Source organism: Elephantulus edwardii, unplaced genomic scaffold (genome assembly GCF_000299155.1).
Source record: "Elephantulus edwardii isolate Elephantulus edwardi_28Jun2011 unplaced genomic scaffold, EleEdw1.0 scaffold00292, whole genome shotgun sequence".
In the NCBI taxonomy this organism is placed as follows: Eukaryota; Metazoa; Chordata; class Mammalia; order Macroscelidea; family Macroscelididae; genus Elephantulus; species Elephantulus edwardii.
Window position 1 is genome coordinate 944,667 of NW_006400042.1, and position 16,852 is coordinate 961,518.

The 16,852-nt window shown below is 38.8% G+C and overlaps 1 protein-coding gene across 1 annotated transcript in view; it reads right to left on the bottom strand.

Annotated features, from left to right (window-relative positions):
- The window catches only part of LOC102843776 (ras-related protein Rab-2A-like), a 124,591-nt gene extending 109,952 nt beyond the window's left edge, over positions 1–14,639 (bottom strand). The window contains exon 1 of the mRNA XM_006900734.1: positions 14,420–14,639. Within this exon, the coding sequence (XP_006900796.1) occupies positions 14,420–14,639 (220 nt within the window). The remainder of the gene's footprint in view (positions 1–14,419) is intronic.
- Positions 14,640–16,852: the final 2,213 nt, after the last annotated feature.

Genomic DNA, 16,852 nt, shown 5'->3' on the forward strand with positions numbered 1-16,852 from the left:
AGGGAGGAGTGTTAGGGAATGGCAAAGGACACACTGACAAAAGAGATTAATCAGAACTGGCTATGACAAGCACTCTGGCAATGGGACAATTAAAACAGACTTTCAAGGGGGGGAAAAGAGAAACAAACTGGAGGGGTAGAGAAAATAGTGCAAGAATGAATGAATGGAAACCCCAAATCTCTGTAAATATTCATTACAATTAATAAAATTTAATAAAAATTTAAAAAGAAAACAATGCAGATTTTTTTAAAAAAATGAGACATTAGAGGCTCCGAAAAAACAAGAAATCATGATCCAAAATATGAGGCCCAATGTTTCACATGCTATGATGGAGGTACACATGAACAGAGTTGAAGAGATGGAACACAGAACAAGTGAAATAGAAGATAGAATCATCACCACTGATCTGCTAGAGCAAAAAGCAGAATCAAAAAGGAAGGGAAAGGAAGAAAACCTAAGAATAATGTGCGGCACCATCAAAAGAAATAACAAGCACATTATTGAAATCCCAGAACAGGAAAAAGCAAGTAAAGGCACCGGATAAGTTGTAGAAGAATTAGTAGAAGAAAACTTCTCAGGGATAATGAAGAACAAGGGAATATATACTCAAGAAGCTTAATGAACATGATATAGACTAGACCCCAAAAGAAAAACACCAAGACATATCATAGTCAAATTCACCGGAACCAAAGATAAAGAGCAAATTCTGAAAGCAGCTAGGGAGAAACAAAGAGTAACCTGTAAGGGAAAGCAGATAAGACTAAGTGCCAATTTCTCAGCAGAAACCATGCGAGCAAGAATACAGTGGAATAACATATATCAAACACTCAAAGAACACAACTCTCAACCAAGAATATAGTACTCAGCAAAAATGTCCAACAAATATAAAGGAGAGATAAAGACATTCCCAGAAAAACAGAACCTAAGAGAGTTTGTAAAAACAAGACCAGCGTTGTAGGAAACATTGAAAGATAACCTTCTTACAGAGATGCCACAGAAAGCAGCATGGACCAAAGTAACTAGTAACAAAATAAAAAATAACTCAATGATAGTAATAAAAAATGAAAACACCACTTAGCAAAACTTCTGGGAAACAGCCAAAGCAGTAATAAGAGGTCAATTTATAACAACAAGCAAAACTATTAAAAGGCAGGAAAAGCTGACCATTGATTTTCTAACCCAACATCCCCAACAAATTGAAAAACAACAGCAATAAAACCCAACACCCTCTAAAAAAACCTGAAATTATAAAAATTAGAGCAGAAATAAATGAAATAGAAAACCAAAAAAGCAACTGAAGCCACCAAAAAAACAAGGGCTTGGTTCTTTGAAAGGTCAATAAAATTGACAAACCACTAGCAAAACTAACAAAAGGAAAGAAGGAAAAGACACATATAATCCAAATTAAGAGATGAAATGGGCAATGCCACAAAAAAAAACTAAAATAAAAAGGCTAACATTGGAATATTACGAAAATTTATACTCAAAAAAACTATGAAAACCTAGACGAAATGGACAAATACTTAAAATGCACAACCTACCTAAACTGACACAAACTTAAACTGAACACCCATTACAAAAGAAGAAACTGAGAAGGTAACCAAAAAAAGTCCTGGACCACATGGTTTTACAAGTGAATTTAATCAAACATTCAGAGAAGAATTGTCACCAATTCTAGATAAACTATTTCAGAAAATAGAAAAAGATGGAATTCTCCCAGACTCATTCTATAATGCAAACATATCCTTGATACCGAAGCCAGATAAAGATATCACCAAAATAGAAAACTATAGGCCAATATCTCTCATGAACATAGATGCAAAAATCCTGAATAAAATCCTGGCCAATAGAATCCAACATTAAAAAAAAAATAATCTACCATGACCAAATGAGATTCATAACAGGTATGCAAGGATGGTTCAACATAAGAAAAACAATCAATGTAATTCATCACATAAACAAAGCAAAGAACAAGAACCACATGATCCTATCAGTTGATGCAGAAAAGATTTTTGACAAAATCCAACATCCTTTCCTGATTAAAACATTCAACAAAATCATATCAGAGGGGGATTTCTTCAACATACTAAAAAATATATTCCCAAATCAGAGAGCCAACATTGTTCTCAATGGATAGAGGTTAAAGGCACTTCCCTCGAGGACAGGAACTAAGCAAAGATGCCCACTATCACCTCTCCTATTCAATATTGTATTGGAAGTCTTAGCAATAGCAGTAAAGCAAGAGAAGGAAATAAGAGGTATCCAAATAGGCAAAAAGGAGGTAAAATTATCTCTATATGCAGATATATGATAGTATACTTAGAAAACCCTCAAGACTCAGCAAGAAAGCTCCTGGACATAGTTGACCAATTCAGCAAAGTGGCAGGATACAAGATCAACATACAAAAATCAATTGGATTTCTCTTCAATGACAAGGAGAATACATACTGGAGGTGGGAAAAGCAATAACCTTCGCAATAGCTAATCACAGGATTAAATACTTGGGAGTAAATCTAATCAGAAGCACAAAGGATCTATTCAAAGAAAATTACAAAACATTACTATAGGAAACAAAAAAGGACCTGGAGAAGTGGAAGAATATCTTTTCCTCATGGATAGGAAGACTCAATATTGTGACCTCCTACCCCTGGATAGAAAAAACTGCTTAGGGTATACAGAGAATTTTATCGAGGTTGCTTTCCTCCACCTCCTCCCCCAGTACACCTGTAACACCCCTAAAGCTGTTCTACTTGTAACTCATAAGTTTGTTCTCTCTAGATTTGTTCCATTTCTATAGGTAACTTTAACACTGAGTTTTACTCCAGACCTGACCCTGAACCCAGTTCCAGAGGCAAAAAGGAAATACAATGGCCAGTGAAAGAAGCAAAGGAGGATGGAGCCTCAGCCATCTCCACTGGACCCACCTGGGAAAACACTTTGCAGTTCAGAGGTGAGTAAATGTCAGAAAAATATTTTCTAACAGAACAAGAAGGCAAGCAGCTTCAACCCTAGACCACCAGTAAGGTGATAAAGTGTGCTCCCTTTCCCCCTTCACATCAACGCCCCTGTTCAGCATGAAGAAGTCAGAGAGTCTGAGCCCAATTCCCAAGTGAGAAACCCACAAGTGAAAAAGACAATTTGTTTGATCACTGTTAGACTATGCTTACCATTGCCCTGTACCATCTAATCCCCACTGGATCCTTTTCATTTCCTTCCCCTGCTCCCCCCACCAACCAAATTATGCAGCCTTGCAACTGCATCCCGCCAATTTTCATCCCTGCCCATCCTCACCCTTCTGCTCCCAACCCTCACCTCCGTGTATCCTAAACATATTTTTCCCAATAAAATAAAATAAAGAGAAACAAGGTAGGAGGCACCTCACTCCCTGATTTCAAATCTTACTACACTGCCGTGGTGGTCAAGACAGCGTAGTACTGGTACAATGACAGACACATAGGTCAATGGAATAGAATTGAGAACCTAGAAATCAGCCCATCTACCTATGGTCAACTGATTTTTGACGGGGAGATGAAATCAGTTATGTGGGGAAAGAACAGCCTTTTTTAACAAATGGTGTTGGCAAAATTGGAAAACTATCTACAAAAGACTCAAGCAAGACCGACACCTCACTCCATACACAAAAACCAACTCAAAGTGAATCACAGACCTGGGACTAAAACCAAGGACTATAAACTTCATTAAAGAAAAGCTTGGAAGAACTCTAGAAGTCCTAATCCACAACATAAACAGTCTTTCAAGCATCCTGAAAAACCTACAAACAGGAGAGGATAAAATAGATGAATGGGACCTTCTAAGAATCAAATCCTTATGCACATCCAAAAACTTCTCCAACAGGGTAAAAAGGGAAGCCACAGATTGGGAAAAAGTATTTGGTAGTGACATGTCTGAGAATAGACTTACATCTAGAATTTATAAAATACTCAAGCACCACCACAAGATAAAGGTAAATAACCCAATTGAAAAATGGGCACAGGATATAACAGACACTTCACCAAAGAAGACTTTCAGATGGCCAACAAACATGAAGAAATGTTCAAAATCCCTACCTCTAAGAGAGATGCAAATTAAAACTACTATATCATCTCACCCCAGTCAGAATAGCAAAATGTAACAGAACAGCAAACATCAAATGTTGGCAAGTTTGCAGAGAAACTGGAACCCTTATTTCACTGTTGGTGGGAGAGTAAAATGGTGCAACCACTATAGAAGACTGTATGGCGCTTTCTCAAAAAACTGTACAGAGAAATGCCATTTGACCCAGCAATTCCACTACTGGGAATATACCCTAAAGAAACCATAACCTCCACCCAAGCAGATATATGCACACCCATGTTTATTTTGGCTTTGTTCACAATATTAAAGAGTTGGAAACAACCCAAATACCCATCAACAAACAAATGGAAAGAGAAGTTGTGGTATATTCACACAATGGAATACTATGCTGCATTGAAAAACAAGGAACTAATGAAATACTATACAAAATGGGTGACCCTGGAAGACATTATGCTGAGTGAAATAGCTCAGTCACAAAAGGACAAATATTGTATAGTGCCACTGTTGTAAAACAGGACTGACATCTGGGTTGAGAGAAGACTAAGAAAGAGGGGATAAATAATGTACACGGCATTGAAACAGATGAGAGAAAAAATTGTTCAAAAGGGATATATATATGTTCAAAAGGTATTATTGTCATGACAGGAGTTCAGAATGAAGGCTGCATAGTGGAGTGGACTTGGGGGGAAGGGATTGTATAACGATGTAATAATTTTTCTTTTACTTTTCAAAGAGAAGAGTGAATTGGGCAGACAGGTGGGCAGGGAGAAAAGTGCAACAATGAATGAATGGAAATCCAAAGTCTCTGTAATCTTTCATTAAAATTAATAAAAGGGGGAAAAAAGAAGAGAAAGACAGAGCAAGACACTAGGGAGGCAGGCCACAGGGAGTATGGTCCCTAAACTAAAGACCCCAGAACCACAATGCAGCCAGCTCACACTGACCCTATCTATAACAACAGGACAACATCCTTCCTGGGCATTATGCTGAGTAAAATATCTCAGTCACAAAAAGAAAAATACTGCATAGTGCCACTGCTGTAGAATGGGACTGACATCAGGGTTGGGGTAAGACTGAGAAAAACTGGATAGATTATGTATACTGCATTGAAACAGATGAGGAAGAAAACAGTTTAAAAGTGGTATATGATAGGGTATTATGGTTATCACAGGAATCCAGAATTAAGGTTGCATAGTGGAGTGCATTCGGGGCAGGGGGATTATATACCAATGAAGGAGTTTATCTTTTGCTTTTGAAGAGAGGAGCGAACTGGGGGATGGGGGGCAGGGTAGAGAAAAAAGTCCAACAGTGAATGAATGGAAATCCAAAATCTCTGTAAATGTTCATTTAAGTTAATAAAATAAAATTTTTTTAAAAAAAGAAGCTGGAAGAGGCAAAAAAGTATTTTGGCCTTATGAATTGTGAGAAGCTAAAGTTCTACTGTTTTAAAGCAGTAAATGGAGAGTAATTTGTTCTGGCAGTCCTAGGAAACTAACAAACTAATCAAGAGGCATCACTCATTCCTTTTTCTCCTCAAACACTTCAATTATTAGTCTCCCAGACTTTTTGAAACTATCTATAATCATTAAAGTGATTCAAGACAAGAATTAGAAAATGAGCAATGAGGGGAAAATGGGGAAGGGAGACTGCTTATTTGAGCAGTCTATCACAAGTATTTATTGAATTCCAACTAGGTTCCAGGCACAGCACTTGGTAAGAAAGAATTTAAAAGCAAGTATCTGAGAGAACATACCTTTAAGAATGTTATTTTTTCTCTGAAACTGCAAGGTATCAAAGCAGGTATAGCCAACAAGGTTTGTAAGTCTTGCTAACCAAAAACCCACACCAAATCTATTGCCTTCAAATTGATTCCAGTTTATAGTGACCCCACAGGACAGAGCAGCACATGCCTCAGAACTCCAGTTTACAGTGACCCCACATGACAGAGCAGCACATGCCTCAGAAATTCCATGGCTGTAAATCTTTATGGGAGCAAATGCCTCATCTTTCTTCTGTGCCAAGGCTAACGGGGCTCGAACTTTCAGCAGCTCAAATCTTAACCTACTGGGCCACCAAGGCTCCTAGAGTTGCTAAAGGATCAACAAAAGATTGAGAGAAATTAGAAGATACTAAGAATATTCTTTCTCTTCTTGAGAACAACCTATTATTTCATTATCTTTGTTCTAAAATAATGAAGTACTGAATCAACAGCCTATGTTATGCAGATGATACAACCTTGCTCCCAGTAACTGAGGAGGACTTGAAGTATTTGCTACAAAGGTCAAGGACTGCGGTCTTCAGTATGAATTGAAGCTCAACATGAAGAAAACAAAAATTCTCACCACTGGGCCAATTGGTAGCACCATGATAGATGGAGAAGAGACTGAAGTTGTTAACAATTTCAGCTTGCTCAGCTCCACATCAACACTCTTGGCACCAGTTGTCAAGAAATCAAAAGATGAATTGCATTGGGAAAGTATGCTGTCAGGAACTTGACTGAGTACTGAAGAGCGACAATGTCAGTCTGGAGACCAACGTGCACCTGATTCAGGCCATGGTCCTTCATAATCACTTGTTATGCATCAGAGAGCTGGATAATGGCCAAAGATGACAAAAGAATTGATGCCTTTGAGTTGTGGTGCTACAGAAGATACTGAATACACCATAGACTGCCAAGATAAATAAAAAGGTTTATCCTTGCGAGGGTGAAACCAGGCTGCTCCTTGGCGGCAAGGCTTTTGAAGCTCCATCTCACATACTTTGCACATGTGGCCAAGAGAGATCAGTCGTTGGAGAAGGACACGATGCTTGGAAGGGTGGAGGGACAGCACAGAAGAGGTCAATCCTGGATGAGATAGACTGGCACAGTAACTGGGGTCAACGAGGTAGGTGTGTCTGAATCAGTGATACTGGCTCAGGACAGGTCAGGTTTCGGAGCTATTGTACACAAGGTCACTAAGAGTCACAAGTGACTTGACAGAACATAACAACAATGGCAAAATACTAAGACCTTTACAAAAATAAAAGAAAAAGGAAAGCATCTAAGATATAGGTTAGGGCAAAAGCATGAAAATGATTAGGCAGATACACAGCTGCAAGTCTATAATTTCTTATGCCAGGATTTCTTGTACATTATATTAAGCATACTCCTATGAAAATTCAAAGCCCACTACTTTCTCTACTTAACAAATTGCTACTTATGTTTTAAGATTTAGCCCAACTGTCATATCCTCTAAAAAGCTTTCCATAACACACAGTTCCCTTTATAAAGTGAGATATATTCTTGACCTTGAAATTTGGGGATGGTGTACATAAGGGTCTAATAAGGGTGTACAAAGAAGTCTAATATATGGCATGACAAGAATGGACATTAAAATCCATATGCTAAGTGAAATAAGCCAGAGATAAAAGAACAAATATTCCATTTACACGAAATAGTTAGAAAAGGCAAACTAATCAAGACAGAGTAGATTACTAGGGACTGAGGGGAGGGGAGCAGTTATTGCTTAATGAAGATAGAGTTTCTGTTTGAGATTATGAAGGAGTTTTAGAAATAGTTTAGGGTAATAGCTTTACAACTATCATGAACATAAATAATGTCACCTCATATATTATGTGGCAGGCAACAGCATTCAATAAAAGTTTACTGAATTCAATAAATGTTTACTGGGAGCTCTGGTGGCCTAGTGGCAAGAAGCTGCAACTGCAATCCCAGAGGCTCATGGTTCGAATCCACCAGATGCTCTGCCGGGGAAGGAGGGGCAATCTCCTCCTGTACCAGTCAGATCTGATTTGACGGTACACGCACACAAAAATAATTAAAAAAAAAATGTTTACATTTGGAGTTTTGAGTGGTGCAAACAGCTAAGAGCTTGACTACTAGCCAAATGGTTGGTGGTTCAAACTCATCTAGAGGTGCCTCGGAAGACAGGCTGGTAATTTGCTTCTAATGAGTTAGTCTTGTAAAGGCTATAGATAGTTCTATATGGGACACATAACATTAACATAAGTCAGAATCAACTAGCAACAACAGCAGCAAGACAAAAATCTTCATCTAATTAAACTGGCTTATTTCAATGATAGAGACTTTTCCCCCCACCTCTTCCCTTAAAATATAATTAAAGGCAGTGCAACAGTGAATTAATGGAAACCCTAAGTCTCTGTAAACTTTCATTAAAATTAATTTAAAAATATAATTAAAGGCAATTTGATCACATGGAAGATTGCCCATCTTTCTCTGAAGGAGCAACTAGTGGATTTGAACCAAGTGACTTTGGGAATGCAGCACAGCTTCTTACCAAAGGCTAACAGAGCTGAGTTTCAGGAGTGCTGGTAGTTAATGTAATATGTTCCAGGCCACTAATCAAATCTCCCATATTCTGAGGGAGAGATGGACAGTCTCCTTCCATAAAGATTTATAGTCTAGGGAACTCTGTGGTGGTAGCTTAAAAGTTGGCTATTTTATGCCATTATATTAGACTCCTCTGTTCTTCAGCTACCATAACTATAGACAGATAGTCTTGCAAATCACCAACAACTGTGGGATTAGGATAAGAGACAGTACTCTTCCCACATTTAAGTGGCAGGACTGAGGGAGACTGGAGCAAGACTGTGTTAAGAGTAAGACTCTGGTGATAGTGGCAGAGAAACTGTGGCAAGGTGTAACCAGGGGATCCCTGAGATAAAGGCCACAGTTAAAGGTTTTTGTTATCCTTACCTTTGATGATGGAAAGAAAAGCTGTTTGCTAAACTGAAACAAGAGCCTAGACTGAGAAATTGTGCCCTGGGACTGCTTGGCTAAACACCTAGATTTGAACTGACACTCTTTGCCTTCCCCACTCTCAAACCCTAATAACCCCACTCTTGGTACCACAAGTCTCCAACCTATTTCTCTAAGAAAACCCCTGCTTGGTACCATAACTGAGTCAAGTCTGTGACTCAACAACAAATAAACAAACCTCTTGCTGCTAGTGGACTCCAGAGGCACCATGAGGCTGCACTACCAGCTCTTTATCTGCTTTCTGCTCTGGGGAGATGAGGGGCCCTCTGACCATTTAAGAAAGACGCCCAAGGCTCTGTGCCCCCATGTCCCATTTCTGGTTCCCTAGGCAGCTCAAAAGAAGTTCATCTATGAGTCAGAACAGATTCCACAGCAGTGGAAGCTAAGTTTATATTAATCAGGAAAAATCCAAATTGTCATTTTAAAATGCAGTAAGAGAACAAATGCAAAGCTAGATATACAATTCCAGGAATCTACTATCGAATAAGTTAAATCCCATGAACGATCTCGTCCAAATATTTTGCTAGCCAACCAACCCACTGACACCAAGCTGATTCTAATTCAGAGTGACCAGCCACTGCATTTCAGAGTATAAATGGTTCAAGGAGGTGAGACCATCTTTCTCACAAAGAAGTGCTGGAAAGGTAGAGGGTCAGAGGAAAACCTTCAGTAAGATGGACTGACTCAGGACTATAACATAGGTTGAAGTACACCAAACACTGTGAGGATAGTGCAGGATAGGGTAGGGCTCAGATCTGCTGTTCACTGAGTCACAGTGAGTTGTAGTTGGCAAGATGTCACACCACATAACTACAACAGGCAGTAGGAAACTGTGACTAACCCAAAGAAAATGCATGGCACATCTCTGGCATCGTTTAATTCACCATCAGTTCTGCAGGAGAAAGGCAGGCAATCTCCCCCCATGTAATTTACAGCCTAGGAGAAATCCCTTCTGACTTGACAGCAAGGACAAAAGCATGCTAAGACATACCACCTGTGAAAAATCAAATATACATTCATTTTCTTTTTAACTAATATTCACAAGTGCAAGGATCAAGAAAAAAGTCCAAATCATTTGTTGTTGGTTTAATGAATATTAACAAATATAGCTTATCATGATATCCACAAAAACATAATATACAAACTTCTTTGTAAAAAAGACTTCCACTTGGTAAAAGTATAAAAATTATACATCCTAGTTTGCTAGGAGCTGGATCAGTTTGGATAATAAAGGATAACTGTTCTCTAAAATTATTATGACAGTGCATAACCATGTATAATAATCAGTACATAATCTCAGATCAGCAGCCGCAGCATTACTTGGCAGCCTGTCAGACACATATTCTAGGCCTCTCAATAGATTTACTGCATTCAAGGCTTTGGGGTGAGGCCCTGCAATCTGTGGTTTAGGAAGCTTTTCAGGTTGATTCTGATATGTGCTAACGTCTGAGAGCTCTTACCCTCAATATGAACAAGTAAAATGCTAGCTGCAGTGTCCATCCATTCTCATTGTGTTAGTTTCTCAGCTGTAAATAATCTGCAGACAGACACTGCATGTCTGGAGTAACAGATCTGAAATCACTAGATATATGCTTCACCACACAGCAGGTAACGTAAACATAGAATTATCCTGATTTCACTTAGTATCTGATAACAAACCATTTAGAATAGCATATAGCTCACCTACATTGTACTTGCTACCTGTTAACTACCCAAAGGACAACAATACAGATAAATATTTTTTGTTGTAACTAGGAAGTCAGACAAGTTCACACAAAAGTATTCTATCATTTAAAATATCTGGATGTTTAAAAAGTGACCATGTTGTATATACTTCGCCTATTATTGCTGTTATGTCAAGTCAGAACCAACTCATGGCTGACGTTTCAGTGGGTGTTCAGAAACATTAAATTACACAGGAGGAGACTGCCCATTTTTCTCTCATGGAACAGCTGGTGGATTCAAACCACATGTCTCTGGACTGGCAGTGCAATTCCTTACCACTAAGCCACCAGAGTCCCTATACTTTTTCCTAAATACTCAAATTTATTTAACCATGGCAATAAACCCATGAGTCTGGTAAAGGAGAAATTATAACCCTATTTTAGAGATGAAGAAACTAAGGCTTAAAAGATATGCCTCAAGTGAACATAGGAAGTGCTGAGTTTATTTACAGTGATCCTCAAATTTCTATGGCTGTAAATCTTTATGTGAAAGGGCAGAAACTAAATGAAGACAGATTTTAAAAATGATATTATTTCCATGACCCTGGCACTGACCCAACAATAATGTTCCAGAGATTACATGGGTAAATCAAGTACATTAACACAATTCAATCTATCAATCTTCCTAATTCTTTCATAAGTGAAGATTCCAAATAGGAATTTCATTATCTAAAAAATATATTCCAAAGAAATTGCTTGAAGCGGCTACTTTTTCATGTCATAGAACAGATGAAAGGGGCTTAAATGTAAATGTGTAATATCAATATAATACAGTATAGACAGTTCCCTTACAAACTTATGATATATTTAAGTTCCAGTGAGATGCATTTAAAAACCAAGAGGCTGTTTGGGACTTTTTAAGATCTTATTCAAGCTGTAGTGCATAATATGCTGATGTATCTCTAAGTCTGTATGTAGTATTTACAACTCACAAAGACAACAATACTTATATATGTTGTTGTTAAATACCATCAAGTCAGAACCAACTCATGACTGACCCTCCAGTGGGTTTTCAAAGGCAGTAAGTTACAGAGGGCAAGATGGTCCATCTTTCTTCCAAGGAGCAGCTGATGGGTTTAAATCAGGAGTCTTTGGTTTAACAGCATAGGCTCCTTGCCATAACAATGAAAACAAAAAATAGCACCTAATAACCATGGGTGACCTTGAAAGACCCACTGAAAAATGAATGGTGGAAAAACTCCCAGCTTCACAGCAACACCCGGCACAATCCAACAGACAGACTTGGAGAGAGCTGTACTTCTGTTTCTTTTTTTTATTTTTTAAAACAAGCACTGTGGCAATGGGACAATTAAAACAGACTTTCAAGGGAGAAAAAAAGAGAGAGGAATGAACGGGGGGGCGGGGTAGAGAAAATAGTGCAACAATGAATGAATGGAAATCCAAAATCTATGTAAATGTTCATTAAAGTTAATAAAATTAATTTTTAAAAACTTTTATTTTCTTATTTTTTGTGCGTGTACCATCAAATTGGATCTGACTGATACAGGAGGAGGAGACTGTGCCTCCTTCTCTAGCAGAGCATCTAGTGGATTTGAACCATGTACCTCTGGAATTGCAATGCTCCTTCTTGCCACTAGGCCACCAGAGCTCCCTTGCACTTCTGTTTAAAACACCTGGTGTTATGCTTGTTCTTGAGCTACTTCCTGGATTGAATTGAGTCTTTCCTAAGTCTGTTTATATAATGATGTGGAAGAGATGTAAGTCTCTCCCTCTTGATCAGTTTTGGATGATTAAGGGTGGGATGCAGTATCCTTACTCAGGTCACAGCCCTAATTGGGTATAAGGGGAGTTTCCCCCCATTGTGGCCCTTATCCCCTTTTGTCTCAGGAGACATAAGGAAATAGAAGTGAGCAAACTGCAGGGGAACCTAGAACCAAGCAGAAGTACTGGAAGAAAAGCAAATCCTTTGGCTCTGGGTCCCAGAACTGGGAAGCTGTTGATGTGGAAAAGCCAGCACAGGTAGAGATAAATCGTGAAGGACCATCAGATTGCAAGTGCTGAAGAAAACAGGGACTTCCCTCCAGAAACTAAGAGAGATGGGGCCTAAGATTTAGAATGCCAGTCTCCCAATCTGTGAGAGAGTAGAGTTGTTTGCTAAAGCAAAAATCCCCAAACCAAACCAATGCCCAACAGTGCAACTTAATGACAGAGCCATCTGAACAAATGCAATTGTAGGTCAGGGATGACTAGTCAATTTAATGTATACAATCTTGAAGTAGTATGCTATCACATAAATGGGTAAAAATAATTAAAGGCTAATATATATATAATTTGAGGCAATTGTACAATTTAAAGACTCAAACATTGCTGTGGAATGAGAGCTGACTCACAGCTAACCCTCCAGTAGGTTCCTGATGTTGGGTTTCTGAGCTTATAAATCATGCAGGAGAAGACTGCCCATTTTGTTCCCTCAGAGTTGATCGTGGATTCAAACTGTCAGAAGCAAGCCTTTGGGTTAGCACAGCAAGTCCCTATAGCCTATATCATCAAAGTTTCTAAAAGTAAGAAAAGCCAAAGGAAAAATGTTTAATCCTAAATCAACAGTTACTTTCCCAAACACAGACTAAGGATCAATTTACAAGATTAGTTTTCACATATAAAATCAAAACTCAACTCACTGCCATTGAGTCAGAATCCACTCAGCTGACCCTCCACTGGGTTCTATGTTGTTGTTATGAACTGTCAAGTCAAAACAATTTATAGCTGATCCTCCAGGGGGCTTTCAGAGGCAATAAACTGCATGGGAGGAGACTGACAATCTTTATCCTGCAGAGCAGCTGGTGGATTTAAGCCACGTACCCTTGAGTTGGCAGCACAACTCTTTATCACCAAAGCTACCTTTTTAGAGGCTATAAATCGCAGAGAAGACACAAGCATATTTATAACATACATGAGGCTACTAAAAAGGTGTAAATTAGTTTAAAAAATAAAAAAGGTGGTGCTGAGATAAGACCACTAAGTTAAGGATATAAAACACATATTGTTGCTATATGTAATCTACCTACTCGCAACTCACAGCAACCCTATGTAAAGTAGCTCTGAACCCTACCCTATCCTGAGACAGTCTCACTGATACCTATTCCCAAGCTCAGTTACTGTGTCAATCTATCACATCTGGAGTCTTCCTCTCTTGTGCTGTCCCTCCACCGTTCCAAGCATGTCCTTCTCCAAGGACATGATCTCTCCTGGTCCTGTGGTCAAAGTAAGTGAGATGAGCTTCAAAAGCTTTGCCTCCAAGAAGAAACTTGGTTTCACTCTCTTCAAGACAGAAATATTTGGTGGTTCAATAATCTTCTCCAGCACCAAGACTCAAAGGCATCACCTGTTCTATCATCGTCATTGTCCAGCTCTCTCACACATAACAAGCAATTGCAAAGATAATGGCCTGTATCGGGCACACCTTAGTCTCTAGTCTGATGTCACTGCTCTTTAGCACTTTGAAGAGGTCCCCGACAGCAGACTTCCCAAATGCAATTTGTTTTCTGATTACCTGACTGCTGGTGCCAAGAGTGTTAACTGTGGAGCCATGCAAGCTAAAATTGTTAACAACCTCAAATCTCTTCTCCATCCATTATGGTTCCGCCAATTGGCCCAGTAGTGATAATCTTGGTCTTTTTTTTTTTTTAAAGTATAATTTCAGTTTGTTTCTTTTCAGACTAGTTTTTTTCTTCCACCTCTATGGAATCAAATCCTTACATGGGCTTTGGTGGTGCTTGTGGGGCAGCACCTGCAGTTCTAAATCGAGGTGGAGGTTTTCAGTCCTTCTGGGATTCACAAGAACAGTTCCTCACCACCTTGCTGTGATTGGCACAACTCACACAGTAGTGCAGTTTCACACAGACCTTTGGAAGCACGTATATGTCGAAGACACCCGCTTCAGAAATGTCCCTGACAGCAGCTGCCTCTACTATATTTTGAATTACAAATTTCTTAATTGCCTTGTCTTTGGGCACGAACTGGATACAGTTCGTGCAGCGAGTAGGCTGCACGTGGCGGTGGCACTTTTTGGCACGACTGTTGTTTCTCCTATTCTTTGTCATGTTGGAAGCGAGGGTCCAAGAGAGGAAGAATCTTGGTCTTCTTGATGTTAAGCTTCAATCCATATTGAAGAGTATAGCCCTTGACCTTCTGCAGCAAATGCTTCAGGTCCTCCTCAGTTTCAGCAAACAAGGTCATACCATCTGCATGACCTCCAATGCTGATGCCATGCTCCTCCTCATAAAGTCCAGCCCCCCAAATTATCTGTTTTGCATAAAGATTGAAAAGGTTTGGAGACAGATGCATCCCTGACACACCCCCTTCCTAATTTTGAACCAAACAGTGTTTCCTTTCTCTGTTCTGACAACTGCCGCCTAGTCCAAGTATAGGTTTTGCATATGCACAATCAAGTGTTCTGCTCTGTTAATTTTATTTTATTATTTTTTGAGCATGTACCGTCAAATCAGATCTGACTGGTACAGGAGGAAATTGTCCCTCCTTCTGCAGCAGAGCATCTGGTGGATTTGAACCGTGCACCTCTGAGATTGCAGTGCAGCTTCTTACCAAAGCATTCTGTTTTAAAGCTGAGCAAAAAGGATTGGCCATCCACTTTTGAAATAACAGGACTTTGAAAACCCTATGCACAGTAGAGCACCCTTAGACAAGCAGAAATGGCAACTGAGACTGAGCCCTCAAATATAGAAACACAAAGGAGGAGGAACAGTTTCAAGCAGACACTAGTGATTAGAACGTGGAAGTGAGAAGCATGAATGTAGGAAAACTGGACATTGTTAAGAAAGAAATGGAATGCATAAATATTGACATACTAGTATTGGTAAAATGAGATGCATTGGCATGGGACATTTTGAATCAGACAATCATATGATCTACTATGCCAGAGATGAAAAGGTGAGGAAAAAGAGTTGCTTTCATAGTTTAAAAGTAATTTCTAGATCCATCTCAAAACACAATGTTGTGAATAACAGGATAATACTCACATGCAAGGAAGTTCAATGAATATCACTATCATTCAAATATATGCACTAACAATCAGAGCCAAAAAGGAGGAAATAGATTATTTCTACCAGTTTTTGCAGTCAGAAATTGATAGAATGTGCAATCAAGATGCATTCATAATTGTGGGAATGCCAAAGTAGGTAACAGGAAAGAAGGATCAGTAGTTGGAAAACATGGACTTGGTGACAGAAATGAGGCTGCAGACAGAATGATAGAATTCTGTACAATCAATTATTTATTCTTTGTAAATACCTTTTATAAGTAACATAAAGGCAGACTACATATATGTATTTCACCTGATGGTATGCACAGTAATCAGATCAATTGCATCTGTGGAAAGACTCGCTGCAGAAACTCAGTTTCAGAGTTTTCTGTCGAAAACTAGGCCAGGTGCTGATTGTAGAATAGACCATCAACTTCATACGCAAGTTCAAACTAAAGTTGAAGAAGGTGAAATAAAATCCACAGGAATAAAAAAAAAAAAAAGAAACATATATTCAACCTCAAATTAACATTCCTTCCAACTCTAAATTGTTCATAAAAAGTAATTTGGCATTATCTATCAAAATAAAAAAACCCAAAGACCCAGATATTTCCCTTCTTACAGAAATGTAAAAGACTGCCTTAACATTATATAGAACGATGGAGCTCTCTGGTGGCTTAGTGGTAAGGAGTTACACTACCAACTCAAATCCACCAGCTGCTCTGTGGGAGAAGGATGGGCAGTCTCCTCCTGTGTGATTTAATGCCTCTGAAAACCCACTGGAGGATCAACTATTAGTCAGCTCATATAGCATTTGTTGTACTGGGTGACTGACTTGCCGAGTAACACAGACCAGGAATTCCAACTGGTCATCTACTTCTAAAATAGCAGGTCTTCAAAAAATCCTACAGAGCAGTTTTACTTTAATTATGCCATGACTCAGAATCAATCTGTCAGCACCAATACTTTTGGCTTGCTTTGCTAATTCTGACATTTTCTAGCAATACTTTTAGATGTAGTCAGTCCTTCATTTACAATGAGATTTTGTTCTGATGATTCTGCCTTAAATTCTGCATATTCCTTAAACTTAATAGTTCTTTTCTGTCGTTTCATTATCACTACTTTTTATTTTCAGTATCTTTTTTAAAAAGTTTTCATATACAAAACAACGAAGAGATATCATCTCACCGCAGTCAGAATAGCAAAATTTAACAGAACAGCAAACAAGGAATGCTGGCGAGGTTGTGGAGAAACTGGAACCCTTATTCACTGTTG